The sequence below is a fragment of the Amphiura filiformis genome, chromosome 15, assembly GCF_039555335.1.
Source record: "Amphiura filiformis chromosome 15, Afil_fr2py, whole genome shotgun sequence".
In the NCBI taxonomy this organism is placed as follows: domain Eukaryota; kingdom Metazoa; phylum Echinodermata; class Ophiuroidea; order Amphilepidida; family Amphiuridae; genus Amphiura; species Amphiura filiformis.
Window position 1 is genome coordinate 32,409,680 of NC_092642.1, and position 15,198 is coordinate 32,424,877.

Consider the following 15,198-nt stretch of genomic DNA (forward strand, 5'->3'; position numbering starts at 1 on the left):
CGAGGGGCGGTCAAAAGGTTCGTAGAACGAGGTATGCTACTTTGTCACATGGTATTAAATTTGATCTCATTTGAAAGCTTGTTCCTTCAAAACATTACCGCAAAAATATTAGATTTTTGCATCACTGTTTATGGGTAGGGCATTCTTCCGAGGAAGTCTACCTCTGGAATTTTCTCCCGACGATGATAAAAACTCAAATGCAATTTAACAATGTACAGTTGCAGTGAATGGTATTGAAATCCTTGATATTCACCAGCAACGAAATATCATAAGAGTTCAAGGATTGAATGCGCATACTTGAAAATCATCCAAGGTCCAAAAGACTTGTTGACGTCACCACTAATGATATACGTGCTGGTACAGTGGCATTGATAATAATTAAAGAAGCAAACAAGAACGATATTGTGGTCCAGTCAGGGCCTCTAGTTAGTGAAACCAATTTTAGAATTTTAAGTCCTACCATCATAATATCTGGTATGCTGGTGATCAATACTTTGAAGAATGGCTCATGGAGCCGTTGGAATTAGACCGTCATTTTGTTGACATAGAAGGTGTGAAGAAACATTGCGATGGGTGCATTATGGTAAGCAGTGACCATATTCAAGAGTGAGATAGAAACAGTTTGGCTAGTCCTCTTTCAAGTACCTTTTTGTTAGACTACGAACTTAATGACCGCTCCTCGTATCTACAAAGAAAACATAGTAGACCAAATTAGACTGACCATAAAATACTATTTGGTCACTTCAGATGGCTTAAATCAAAGCTGACATAAAAAGAAGCATTCCATTGCAAAGTATGCAGAATTACAATAAACATTCCTTTAAAAGGAATAGGGTGGGCAAATGAAAAATTGTCAAGAGAAATGAAAGAATGAGTAAGTCAAGTTCACAATTAAAAACAGGGAAAATATGACACAACATCGATTTCCAATAGGGGAATAACACAAAACGTATAAACAAAGTTAAAAGAGTTTTTAACTTTATACGTTTATACGTTTGTTATTCCCCATTGGAGGTTGTGTCATATTTTCCCTGATTTTATCTGATCTATTGCTTATCCTTTGTTCTCTGCTGGTCAGTTGGAACAGATTTTCCCTGTTTTTATATTAACCCTTCACATCATAACACAAGACGTTTTATGTTAACATTTTATATAAAACATGGTTATAAAACGTTTGTAGATAATAGTTATTTAAAACATTTTCGTAATCATACCTAGAGGGTTTTTTTTATCATCAGATAGAAAGACTTCTGCTCATCTTCTCTGGTGAGACAACAGGGCTAGGGTATCTTTCCATATCAAAGTTTAAAAATCTGTCATATCAATTTCCTCAATATGTTGTATTGCAACTTATGAGGGGAAATGTTTGATTTTACAATATTTCGATATTAGTTTTAACTTTGTAACTTTATTATGATTAACATAACTGTATTTCAAAGCGTCAAACTATATCATTATTTTGTCCCAACAAAAATAATCCAGGGAATAAAATATTCATTCATATGTTTATTTATTTTATTCAACCTGGGCCATTTCTACTGGTGCACATGCATTCTAATAATTTGTCTATAATACCTTATATAAGCATCACCAAGCACTATTTGTCACAAGATTTGAAAAGTAAATAGCCTATGTACACACTGAACACAATGCACATACAAGCTGTATTTAAGTACATGCCGAAGCTGTCAGTATAAAATGATATATATGACCTTCACGATGCTATTAATTTAGCCCAAAGATTAGGAAAACTAGCAAAACTGGTGAACTGGTACTGTTCAAATAAAAACATCTGCAAATCTTGCTGCAATTTCCAAATAGTATTTCTATTACTTAAATAATTATTTTTGTTATTTCTTTTAATACAAACACATTACTGCTTATGACGACTTTATCGTATTATTTACATATCAAAATCAAGTAATAATTACAAAACTCGCCGTAAACTATCACCTCTGTGGGTGTTTGGGATATAACCGGCACGAATATTTTCTCAACACTGCGGCATGTGAAAAAGTAGGTCAATAGTCAGAGAATACAGGGTGGGTGCGGCAAAAACGCTGCTTCACACCGACAAGAAGCAAAGATAAGAGCAGATAAGAACTGTTATCAAATTTAACGTTTTTCTTTAAAATGCTCGAAAAGATTTATTCAGAAATTGTATGTATTACAAAAAGGACTTACTTGGAGCATTTTAACCTGCTATGGAAATGGCACCAAAAGTGGTTGGGTGTCTTTATTTAAAAACGTTCCGCTCTGAGACATAACTTAAAATGCATTGTATACAGATTGTATCTAAGCAGATTCCTATACTCAGACATAACAGTAATAATTTTGTTAAAATCCATTTTATTACTAGACATCTTTAGGTCTGGCTACACGTGTAATGTTGATTCAGTTATATAATCTGTTAGCATAATCATAACACTTGCATATCGAAGTTTCACAGTTTCCGGTGTTTCAAATCTTGTTTTGAATCTAAAGTCACTTACAAAATCTGAAAAAGATATCAACATACGTTTGCCCTCATTTGTACAAGCTGTACCAAAATGTCTGGTACCCATCAGTTTTTTAGGACTCTTACTAACGGTTATCTACAAAAGAGATGGATCTGATGTTTTGCATTTTGATGTGGCAGTCATGTCTATAATTAATAAGACCTGATGGGTACCAATCATTTTGATACACGCTGTAGTTGCTATTCCAGTGTATGCTGAGTTTGGAGAGTTTGCCATACACAGAACAAAAGTGATACGAGCAAGTAGAACTTATTGAATGATCCTCATTTCTAAGTGCACTGCAGCTTTGTTTTTTGTTTTTAAATTTATTTATTTAAATGGATAAAACTGGACAAATTTGGCCACTGATATTCATCACTGACTATAAGTAAATTTTAGAAAACATAATTTAATTTTGATGGAGATCAGGTTTCTGAAATGTTAAATATGTGCTCTGGCAATATTTCAGTTGGTTCATTAGAAACAACGAAACTGGAATCAAGAAAACAATGACCCGGAACAATACATCTAGTAATTCTAGTTCCCGTTTGTAGTTACAATATACTTTAACCTACATATCAACAAAGAACTTGATTAAATAGAACTATCAGTCAACAAAATGATAAGATATCGTAGTGTTGCCAATTAATACCACAATTTTGACGCCAAATTGGGATCCATTTGCCAACTACGCTCTTTATACAGTGGGTTGTTTTTTAATCAGATGCGGTTCTCATACGTTGGGTGTGTGTGGGGGTGTGTTTGTATACCGTTTGCAGTGTTTGTTATAATTTTGGGTTTATAGTTAGGGTTAGTCAAAGTTTAAATAGGTAACAGGTTATATCTCGAGATAAGAGGAGATACGAGCGTCGGTCAGTTTGTAAATAAACGTTGACCCCTTATATTGAATATTTAGATGGAATTTCTTGATGATCACACAAAGAATGTACCTTGTCTTTCACACCATAAATGTATAAATTATACCATATACTTGATAACGTAACAGTATTAGCATAAAGTCAATAGACTAGGGACACTGCCAAATCACGCAAAAAGGAGGGCTTTTTAAATTACAGTTTTTGGCAGGAGTATACACAGTGGCGGCGCTACGGGTGGGGAAGGGGCATTTGCCCCCACCCCCCCCCCCCAATATTTTTCTTGTCCCCAAGTTTGCCCCCCCATTTTTGAGGCAAAACCCCAAAATCACGTAAATTTCCACTTTTGCGGCATTTTTGCGCTAAATTTGCCAATTATACCCCCGAAAATACCCCCCGGAAAAATTCCTGGCGCCGCCACTGAGTAAACACCAGGCCCTGGGTCTACTCAGGCGGTGGTGGAAGCGATATCGCAATTTTGACGTCGCCATTGGATTAACACATAATCATGAAATCTTCACAAACAATTCTAAATTTGTTATGTGGTGTCAAAGCAAAATTATCTTACTCTAAAACCGTTGGGGTACGACAATGTACCACACTGTACGTATGTTATTTTTCAATTTATAAATGATAACAGTGTATTTTGAATGGGGCTGTCAGCCTTGTATTTTCGCCAGCCTCGAACGTCACGTGTCGCGTGACCTATGCCGCCTGGGTCTACTTTTGATAAAATATGAGACTTGTCAGTATACTTGGTTGTAAATGATACGTCTTTGAACTTCTACAATTTTATGACTTATGAAGTCATTATTCTCTAAAAATGGTGTGAGAGTTGGTTCTCAGTATGATTTTATATAGAAGGACGAGTAATTGAAGATTGGGCGCTTTATTATCGCAAACCGCCGCACACAATATTGCAAATGTACATAAACAAGGTAGGTCTAAAGGGGAATTCCCTTTACTTTTTGAGTCATGTACCTTACGCAGTGGCGTAGCCAGGTTTGTTTTCGGATTGGGGGTGCACAAACTTGTTGCTCAATTGACGGAAATATGTTTTGCCTTCAGATTTGGCCTACATGCACATGCATTTCACACACAATTATTGTCGATTATTGATAGCCAAGGCCAGTTGTTTACCGACAGCCTAAGATGAACCGACGCCACAGACCTTACGGTCGTCATAAAATTTCTGACATAAACATACACATTTCTACCAGACAGAAATTTAAATAATGTCTCATTCACATTACAAACAATATGTTATTAAAAATTACCACCATACCCTCTTTATTTTAGTTTTCTTTGTTATTCACCGTTTGGAGCAGCTTTGTGTGCTTTAGCAATGCAATGAGTATGTCTCAGGCATTATGCAGACTCCGTGTATTAGACGTATATAATATTTGATGTAACATATCTACGTTATTTAATCTAGTCCCATTCTATTTCCAGTTACGTATAATATCTGGTAGAAATATATTATCGATTTTCGATTTTACGTCATCAAACATTCGTTAGAACTTAAACATTAATGGAAATAGAATGGCAATAGATTAAATAACGTAGATATGTTACATCAAATATTTTACGTCTAATAAAAAGTCTGCATACGGCTTTATACATTTTACAATTTGTGTGTGTAATTGTATGAGGTTACTGATTGGCTATGAAGTTTTAATTCAGAACAATTGTGTTGCTTTTGTTCCTATTTATTTCTCATTCCTATTGGTTCAACACCACTAATTATGTAACACGGGTTTCAATGGGAAAATTGCTAATTTCGGGTGGAATTTTCTCATATTCAGAATTCTTACAATTAAATGCCACTAATAGTAGGTGAAACTATATGATTTAGATGCCAAATGATCAAAAACTCAACATAGGTTGACCTGAGACTTTTCTTGTGATCAATTTCAGCGATTTTAATGAAGTGTTTTCAGATGCCATGCAAACAAAGAGTTACTCGTCGTGTTTCCATGTATCACCCAGGCCTATTAGTGGTATATAACCTTTATTGGATCAGTATCTACTAGGAGTTATACATGATTACAGGCTAGTATTAGACTATGCCATAGTCGATTTTTGATAAATAAAAATATGTTATTAATCATGATGAACGCATTCAGTTGAACTCGAAATTATACTGATATTTATTACATCAAAATACTAGTACAAAATGGTTATGAAAAAGTTTATATAATTATATTTGTGACAGTAAAATTAAAGTATACGTAGGCTTATATTATTGAATGCAACCCCAGATAAGGCGCCGTAACCCCAGATAAGGGACGTACACCTCAGATAAAGCAGTCCCAACCCCAAATAAGGCGCATTAACCCTAAATAAGGAACATAAACATAAGATAAGAGAAGTAAACCCCAGACGGCGCCTTATCTGGGGTTTAGACTGCCATATCTGAGTTTACGTCTCTTATCTAGGGTTGAGGCGCCTTATCTTGGGTTTAGATGCCTTATCTGAGGTTTACGACCCTTATCTGGGGTTAACGACCCTTATCTAGAGTTAAGGCACCTTATGTGGGGTTTAGATGCCTTATCTGGGGTTTATTTTCCTTATTTAGGGTTTGGACTGCTTTATCGGGGTCTACGTCCCTTATCTGGGGTTACGGCGCATTATCTGGGGTTTAGATGCCTTATCTGGGTTTAGACTGCGATATGCTAAGGTTAATGCATCTTAGCCACAGGTAAGTAACGTAAACCCAGGATAAAGCCGTCTAAACCACAGATAAGGCGCCTTATCCCTAGACAAAGGATGTAAACCCAAGATAAGGCAGTTTAAATCCCATATAAGGGACATGAACCCCAGATAAGGCGGAAATGACACACTTATGCTTCTGCTCTCATTCAAAAATCACATTTACGCTCTACCAAATGGGGGCCATTTTGGATTTCTGGGCAAAAATTATGTTATAACGTGAAATTAATGTCAGATTCGGATTTCTTGGGGTCGACTTACCGGAAAAGGTGTCTATGTACACGATTTTAGGTACTCTGGTTCAAAACTTATTTTTTCAAGATGGCGCCGGCGGCCACCATCTTGGATTTCTGGGTAAAAATGAGGTCGTAATGTCAAAGTAATGTCAAATTTGAAATCCTTGTGGTCGACTTATCCAAAAAGTGTCTTTGTACACGATTTTAGGTCCTCTGGTTCAAAACTAAATTTTTCAAGATGGTGCTGGCCACCATCTTGGATTTCTGGGTGAAAATGATGCCATAATGTCAAACTAATGTCAGAATCGGAATCCTTGTACCGAAAAAGTGTCTTTGTCCATGATTATAGGTGCTCTGGTTCAAAACTTAAATTTTCAAAATGGTGGCGGCGGCCATTTTGGATTTTGGGCTCTAGCGAAAAATGCCGGATTTTCGCGAGGGACATGGGCGCTATTTTTTTTTCTAAATGGTCCATGGAAGTCGAATCAATCGTCAAACCTTACTAACCAGAGAGTGGTCACCAAATTGAAGTTTTTGACTTAACTAGTATTAGTCTTATCTGCAACTCTTTCACTCATTCCGCGATTTCCACCGGGTGCACCAAATCCGTGTAACTCTCGAGTAACTACTAATTTTCAAATCTATAATTATTAATGACAAAAATTTAATGATTGTTATATATAACACCATTTTTATTTCCGCGTTAGACGAACATTACTCTGAAACCACTGAAACTCAAAACGATACTCTTATCAAAAATGTCACATATGTAGTTTTCGAAATGTAAATACATATAATATTACTGTATAGCTCTTATCTTCTTAGCAAATAAGAAGGTACGGGCTGTACAATTAAAGTTACTCTAACGCATCACTGTAAGTGTAAAATTTAAACTGCACCATGGGTACGGGTACACATGATACGGAGTGAAAGGGTGATAAAAATAATTACTGACTTGCAAAACTAATTTGATCAAGAAATGATCAAAATCAAGTATTAAAACTAATCTTTTTATCGTTGACCACATTGACATTAATTTAAATTAACATAGTTAAAATGACGGCAATGTTTTGATTACTATAACATTACTTTCTTTAAAAAAGATATATGAAGAATAACAATATATATATATATATATATATATAGTGCACCTTACATGCATAATACATAATTATACAAACAACAATCAATCAATCAATCAATCAATCAATAATACGTTTACCTAAATGATGTAAGCGATATAAATTTTATAGTGAAAATTATTTTCATTATACAATTTATTATAAACAGCACAGTCATTGGACGGCGATCCCATACAGTAGTTACATTCATGTTGAACAGCGGTGGTATGCCTGTGTTAAAGGGGTATTTCGTGATTTTAACATCCTTTTTTATGGTATGCAAAAGATATCCCCGAAAAAAACTTGAATTTGCAAGTTACACATAATTACATGTATATATTACAGCGCCACATAAGCCGCTGCAAAATACAAATTGGACGATATCTTTGTCAAACTACCGAATCTACAAGAAAGTGAATGCACGATGTCCATTGCACATATACATTTTGCAGTCCTAAGTTTCGGACGGTATAAAAATATTGAAGTAAATTAAGGGAACAATGTTGTCGATCACGAAGTGCCCCTTTAATACGAAGTCCACATTGCCTTGCATTTCCGTGTTCCAAAGTTCAAATCATTCGAAGTTTTTTTAAATCATGGAGCTCTACGTGTATCGATTGTTCCCGTTTATTTTTGCTGGGATTTTCTCCCCATTGTCAGTTCAACCAGCAGGTAGGAAGACTTTATATAATTTGAAGCATTTTAGAATAGTTACGATGAATACCTAAAAGTATAATATTTTCAATAAGCATCGTAGACACCGTATGTAGAAACTCGACAACAATCAATGTAAAACATGTAATATTTTCCTTCTTATTTTAGTGCACAAAATAGATGTCACAGTTTTACAAACATCTCCGTTGTTGGTAGATTTGGCTTCTAATACAGATGCAGTATACAAGGGTTTCCTGTCAAATGCAGACAGGAGTGGGTCCTTTAATATTGGTAGGACTAGTGATACAGGGCCGGGTGATCGCGGTACTGAAGTCGAAAAGCCAAGTAATAATATAGACAACGCAGGATTTCCATCAGGAAGTAGAGTCACATACGACGCCCCAGCTGAATTCAGACGAATCAATGTGATACTTGAAGGTGACAGTGAAGGGAATGAACGAATAGGGGCCTTTTATGTAAAAGCGGTGGCACAAGATGGTGGTGATACTGTCAAAATTACTACTATAAAACGATTGAAACAAGGTAAATAAATACTTATTGAATTGTGCTTAGCGATTTGAGGCAAAGTGCAGTTAATCATTTCATGTTTTCATTAACATGTGGAAAATGATGTTAGTTGCAATATGATACCAAAGAAAATTGGAATGATCCAAACTGAATAAAATTTGTACGATCTGAACATTTACAAATTGTATTACAAGGTGAGCAAAAAAAGTTGAACGTTTGTATAAATCACATCCAATAATCACCTTTTTACTACGATACCGAATTTAACTCCCAGAGGCACGATGTATTTTGAACGAGAACACACTTTGCGCAATAAAGATACCAGATCTGAAACTGACTTTAACTTCAATCAAGGTTGATTTTTGCGTTCTTTCAATTCCTTTTTTTTTTCAGTTCAAACAAAGTTTCAACATTACTTAAGTCCTTTTAATACCTTCCCCGACGCCAACTCCAACTTTTCTCTTTCCAATATGTCCAACTTACTTGATATTTTGTAGTTCACCCAACTTCTGTCAATTTCCATGCTTTTCTACATTTGAAAAATCCGTCGACAAATTTATATGCTTCTTTTATAGAGAATGAACATTCTTTAAGTAAATGTAACCCCTATGAACATGTCATAGTATTAAAGTGTTAATCGTATGTAACTCCTCCGATAATTATTATTGTACTCCTCGTATCCTATTTAGGTCCAAAACAGACTGAAAGGAAGATGTAATTTACAAATTTATGTCAATTTCGTCGTGGTATTTCGTCATAAATGGTGCCGTGCGTGGAAAGAGTGAGCCCACATATTATGTCATCTTGCAAAATAATGTTAGCTATTTTGCAAGATGGGCGTAAATTCATTGTTTATTTCATACAATCGAGAAAATGGTTTCACCTATTCATAGCCATCAATAACATCATTATGGTGAACAACTGGTAATGTTTATGTGATTCAAATACGCAGTTTTACCCCACCATTGTCTATTAATAGTACGTGTTTCTAATTAGGAGTCTCCATTTAAAAGCTCAAATATTCCTGATAGCCTAAAATAGCACTACAATTTCTATAGTCAGGCAAATTTTTCGAAATAATTTTTTTCTGCTGTATTAATTCAGCCACTATCAAATCATCAACTGACACGAAAACTGTCAGCATAGGGGACTCTGTTGATCTTGAAGTGTCCACGAATATCCCTTTTGGTGATCTGAGATGGAGACACAACGAGCAACCTATAATAGCATGGAACTCTAAGAAAACAGTGACTATAACTCATGTTAGAAAAGCAGATGCTGGTATCTACGAGTGTCATCAAGATGGTAAACGTGAGGATGGCCTGCATGCTATCATGAGGCTAATAGTGAGAGGTAGGTTTGCCTGCAAATATCTGGCACTGGACGGGGTGTATTTGCTTTTTTTTAAATATAAATGTGTAACCAACCGTATAGGATAATCCGTATACAGATACATTTTGTCGCCACATAAATGAATAGATGCGGAACTAAAACGTAAACGACTGGCTTGTCTAATGAAGTTTTTCCGACAAATCCATAACCGAAATTTTGACTATACTGTATGACCTAAACTGGATGTCTTTCGGAGACAGGTTACATCAAACCGAACGTAAATTAAAACTGTGTATGACCGTGTAAACTATATTAAGAATTGGGTAAACGCATACAAAATAATATTTTAATAGATCTTTTATCTTTTCACAATTAGTGTGCAACCATTACACCTGAAATATTGTCCATGAAATGCAATATAAAGTACCACGCTGGTTAGACAAAATGTGTATAAAAAAGGGCTACAACTTCGTGTTTCGAACCATTAGAAAAATCTTATTCTACGAATTGAGATTTGAATCCAGCCGTAAAAAATCTTTCACAAGATTCGGAAGGTGGTAGATGAAATTAACTTCTGCTATAATTCTGCATAAAATAATATGGACATATCCCTTCGGGTTGTGTGCCATGTTAATGTATGTTTATTATTATGGAATGGCCACTGCTTAATTGTGATGCGATCAAGCAAAATCAGTCGGAACTCGGAAATGTTACATTTTCAGTTTCTTATTGGATAGTAAGAGGCATTTACAAAGCTGCGTTTTGCAGAAAACCCCATTATAATTGAACAACCAGTTCCAAAGATATGAGCAATTAAAGCGTTTCCAAAACAAAAGGAAATAAAAGGAAACGTTACCTTTGTTTGGCTATATCTCAAAATCAATATTTCCGTGTTCCGACTGATTTTGCTTGATCGCATCACAATTATTGATGATGTTGGTTGCCAAATCCAACTGCTGTCCAATATCACAACGCGACTTTTGGACATGTAAATACAACGCATTAAATGTTCGTGAATGACCATGACACAGTTTACTTTTTAAGTGCCTGATGTATAAGCAAGTGATTTTCAAACACGTTTTCAATACCTGTTTTTTACAACAGCTTGCCCCAAAGGAAAATATGGTTCAGATTGCCTCAGTGATTGCGACACATGTTATAACGGCGGAATATGTGAAGAATCTACTGGTGTCTGTGTCTGTCGTCCTGGCTTCCAAGGAGAACAATGTGAAACACGTAGGTAGAGTATTATTATCCACCAAGATCAGAGACCCAAATGATAACCATTCATTTTATTTATATCATGGGAAATCTTTTACTTCCTCACATACACTGAAACCATGCAATTATCTTAAGAGACAGAATTTGACGATTAACCCTCGTTTGACGATTAACCTTATAGAAAGTGACCAAACGCCTCTATATAATTGTAGAACTATCCTTTGCGCACATTGTAACGAAATACAAAATTTGACAACTCTATCTTACCCGGGGTAGGGTATATACTTTCAAACTGAAAGGCCATGGAGTGGTTGCCATCCAAAGATGTGTATTAAAATAGTTGTTTCCTACTATTTAAACCGATACACCAATGAAATCTGATGTTTAGATTTTTTGGACCTAAAATTCAATTGTTGTCAACTGGAAAATTGGATAACTTGCGAAGGGTATGATATCATTGTGATGTAAAATTAGATGGCAAGGCGGCGGGTACGTCACAAACTGATGTAGGGTTTATATTCGAAGTAAGCCACAGGCCGGCTCGTGCCCAGCGTTCCAGACCGTGTAACTTGATCGGATGGTCATTTCAATGTGTTCCCTCAATTTCTTGAGTAGTTTGTACCTGCTGACAAATGAGAATATCTTGCCAACATTTACCGAGGTAATGAGCCTATGAGATCCGAGTTCAAAACAAGTCAAATCACAAGTAAGCCTATTATCTGAAATGTCGGACACAATGTCAAGGTACTTCTTTTGTTTTCACCCATGTTAGTAGCAGTGGTAGTGGTAACATGTAGTTACTAGTAGTATTATATAAAATACCAAGTAGTAGACATTTATAATTTCTTTGATGCGATTGTGACGATTCACCATTGCAGCGAAATTACAGCGCTTTGAGTCCTCTATGATCTGGAGAAAGGCGCTTTATAAATCCAAAATTTATTTATTTTTTATACTAATTTTCTTATTGTCTCAAAGCATGTGGTAACAACTTATTTGGAGGAACATGTTCAATAATATGTACAAACAATGTCGGCGGTAATTGTAGGGACAGACTATTTTGCGTACCTGACCCTGTTGGATGTTCCTGTACCACTGGATATATGGGCGAGATTTGTGATGCAGGTAATGTATACTGTATGGATGAACCAAACGCAAAATATCCACTGTTAAATGTGTTAATTGACAATTGATGTGATTATATCATATTTTAATGGCATTCTTAGTCATGGTTCTTAAACTCTGCTAGTGTACCATAACTATCACGAACCAGAATATGTATAAAACTTATGATGGTACACTGTTTGAGTTTCTGGAATACCTTATATTCTGAGAACCAGTATAACTGTGAATCGTTTAGAATAAATGACTCGACATCAACAAAGCAAGTGAGATGCCTAGGTTCAATGTTATCTTGTAAGCTTGCAACATTTATACATAGAAAGCATTTTACTATGCCTTTTAAAACGTTCCCTTTAAAATCTTAATGACAATAAATAATTACTCGACATTCTTTTTGTCCTGCACAATTACTAGTGCGTCCACTTTAATGAGAAATGGATAACCAAAAAGATATTCAAAATAAAATCTTTGCATTTTTCTTATCATTTTTCTAAAAAGAATGTCCTCCGAAATCTTATGGGGCTAACTGTGAACTGACATGTCATTGTGGCAACTGTGACAACGCAAAAGGTTGTGGTGTTGCTGCTAAATGCGACAATGGATATGGCGGTGATCGTTGTCAAGGTATGTATAAGCATTATTATTCCTAATGTATCAAATTCTTTTTTGTACAAACCATAAGGTCCTATGAAAAACCTAAATTTCTGTTAACATTTTTAAGTTACTAAGAAAGTTTCTCTGGAGTTTTATAATGTACGGTGTTTTCTTTGAGCACAAAGTAAACCACCGTTTTATAAAGACCTAACACAAGCGCACCCATTTCAAACTTTTCACTTTACAAATCAAAATTTGATCGAATCAAATATAACGGGATGATGTAAGATAAGATGTTAAAAAATGATATGAAAAATTACTTTTTTTGACATTTCTTCAATTCAACCACGTTTCATCATAGTTCAACACCGTTTATTAAAAATATTTAACAACGATACGGCCGCGTCGTCTGCGTGGTTTACTTCGCGAGGGCAGAAAAAGAGCAAAGTAAACCACGCATACGCGTCGGATGCTAGTTGTTAATGGTGATAAACAACGGTGAAACATTCAACAACGAAAACAATCTAAAGATCGTCTGATTCACATGGTTATTTCATGACAAATGTCACTTAGACACTTAGGCCAGATGAACAGATTCGATATTCATTTTATCATGTTTATCTATCTGGATGACTTTGAATATTCACAAATTTAGTCAATGCTACTAAACCTTACAAGAAGATTTGTAATTTCTCAAATTAACAACGTTTTGATCCTGTACAAAGTAATAAGAAGAGTTGTTAATAACTCGTCCAATTATGCTTTACCATGGGGCGTTGATACAACGCCCATATGTTAAATCCCCATGCTGTTTTGTTATTGTTGTTGGTGGTGGTGTTTTTGTTTTTTCATGAATCTCCTTTTAACAGTGATGCAAAATTGGAATATTCTTGGCTGCACACCAAAACACATATCGTACAAACATGCAATTGCCACTAGAAAAGAAATCACAAACATTTAATCTAAATATAATGTTTGATGTCAATAGCACTTAGACTTTTGCTGTAAGAGCAAAAATAAGCGTCGCTGGGGTTCATTACCCTGGACCCACCAACCCGCATGAAGGATGGACTTATGATTATTTAGGATTACTTAGGTAATTTTACCTCTTATTTTAGCCTTTTAGTGCACCAGGAAAAGCTAATTCTTTTGATAGGTTAAACCTAACATCGGAAACGAAATATAAGGCTAAAAAAACAATGCTATGTTTCAAAGCCCATGGTAATCTCAAAAACGAATGCGGAATGATGTTGTTTTTTTAGATTTCTTTTAAACAAAATTATGAACTAAGATGTCATTTTCGAGTGTTCAAAAGTACACAGTATGAAATTGTGGTTGACTTACACAGTTGAAGTACAAACATCAATTGTTTTATACCTAAACAATGAGCGTATCGAATCAAGTAACTTTTCTTCCAAATTTGTCTCAAACTTTCATGATTTTGCGGCAAAAAACTATCAAAAATTTTTTTGAAAAAATAAAAAATGAATATGCCGTTTCAGCTGACATGGACGCGCTAAGAAAAACGAACGCGCACGTGAGCTTTGAGATATAACTTTTTTAAGCCTAACGTGTTAACTTTTTTGTTCATAATTGAAGGGTTTAGTGGCTAGAATACTCAAATTTTTGTCGTATTTGCAGTTCCAGATTCATGTCCAGTTGGCTATTCTGGCGCCTTATGCGATATTCAATGTCATTGCAAGAATTATAACACTTGCACCAAGGCGACAGGTGTATGTGCCGATTACGAATGCGCTGATGGTTGGGGAGGCAACGACTGTCAACAAGGTATGTCGAATGTTACGAATACTGCACTTTTTCGCTTATCCAATATCACTAACTGAAATTTCCCAGTAACACGACACGATCTAGATTCTAGAAAGACCTACGCCAAAAACATCTTTACCCAAGTACACATAAGGAGGCGCAACAAATTCCACTGGGTGTACAGGCCAAGAAAAGTTAAATCTGTAATGAAAGAGTGGACAATGTGTGTACATAATCAATCATACAACAATCGCAGATCTTGCTACAACATAATATATTAAAATATCACTAGCTTCTTGTTCTTGTTACAATGTTCTGTTGCACTAAAAATTCCGGACAACTCTCTGAAATAATGCCCAGCTCCAAACTCGTATCCGAGCAGTACACTGCAGACTGGACAACATTATATATATTTTTATTTTGCAATGCTGACACGATGTTACATTCGCCATTCACTCCTGTCTTGAGGACCAGTTTACCCGCTTTATTCCACTTGACAGACAATATAATCTTTCAAACCAGACGACGACGAAGACCA

At 35.5% G+C, this 15,198-nt stretch overlaps 1 protein-coding gene across 1 annotated transcript in view; it reads left to right on the plus strand.

Annotated features, from left to right (window-relative positions):
• Nucleotides 1-7,221: 7,221 nt before the first annotated feature.
• LOC140170885 (uncharacterized) overlaps nucleotides 7,222-15,198 on the plus strand; it is a 30,545-nt gene continuing 22,568 nt past the window's right edge. The window contains exons 1-7 of the mRNA XM_072194089.1: nucleotides 7,222-7,225; nucleotides 8,265-8,639; nucleotides 9,729-9,977; nucleotides 11,061-11,192; nucleotides 12,156-12,302; nucleotides 12,798-12,923; nucleotides 14,535-14,681. Coding sequence (XP_072050190.1) covers nucleotides 7,222-7,225; nucleotides 8,265-8,639; nucleotides 9,729-9,977; nucleotides 11,061-11,192; nucleotides 12,156-12,302; nucleotides 12,798-12,923; nucleotides 14,535-14,681 — 1,180 coding nt within the window. The remainder of the gene's footprint in view (nucleotides 7,226-8,264; nucleotides 8,640-9,728; nucleotides 9,978-11,060; nucleotides 11,193-12,155; nucleotides 12,303-12,797; nucleotides 12,924-14,534; nucleotides 14,682-15,198) is intronic.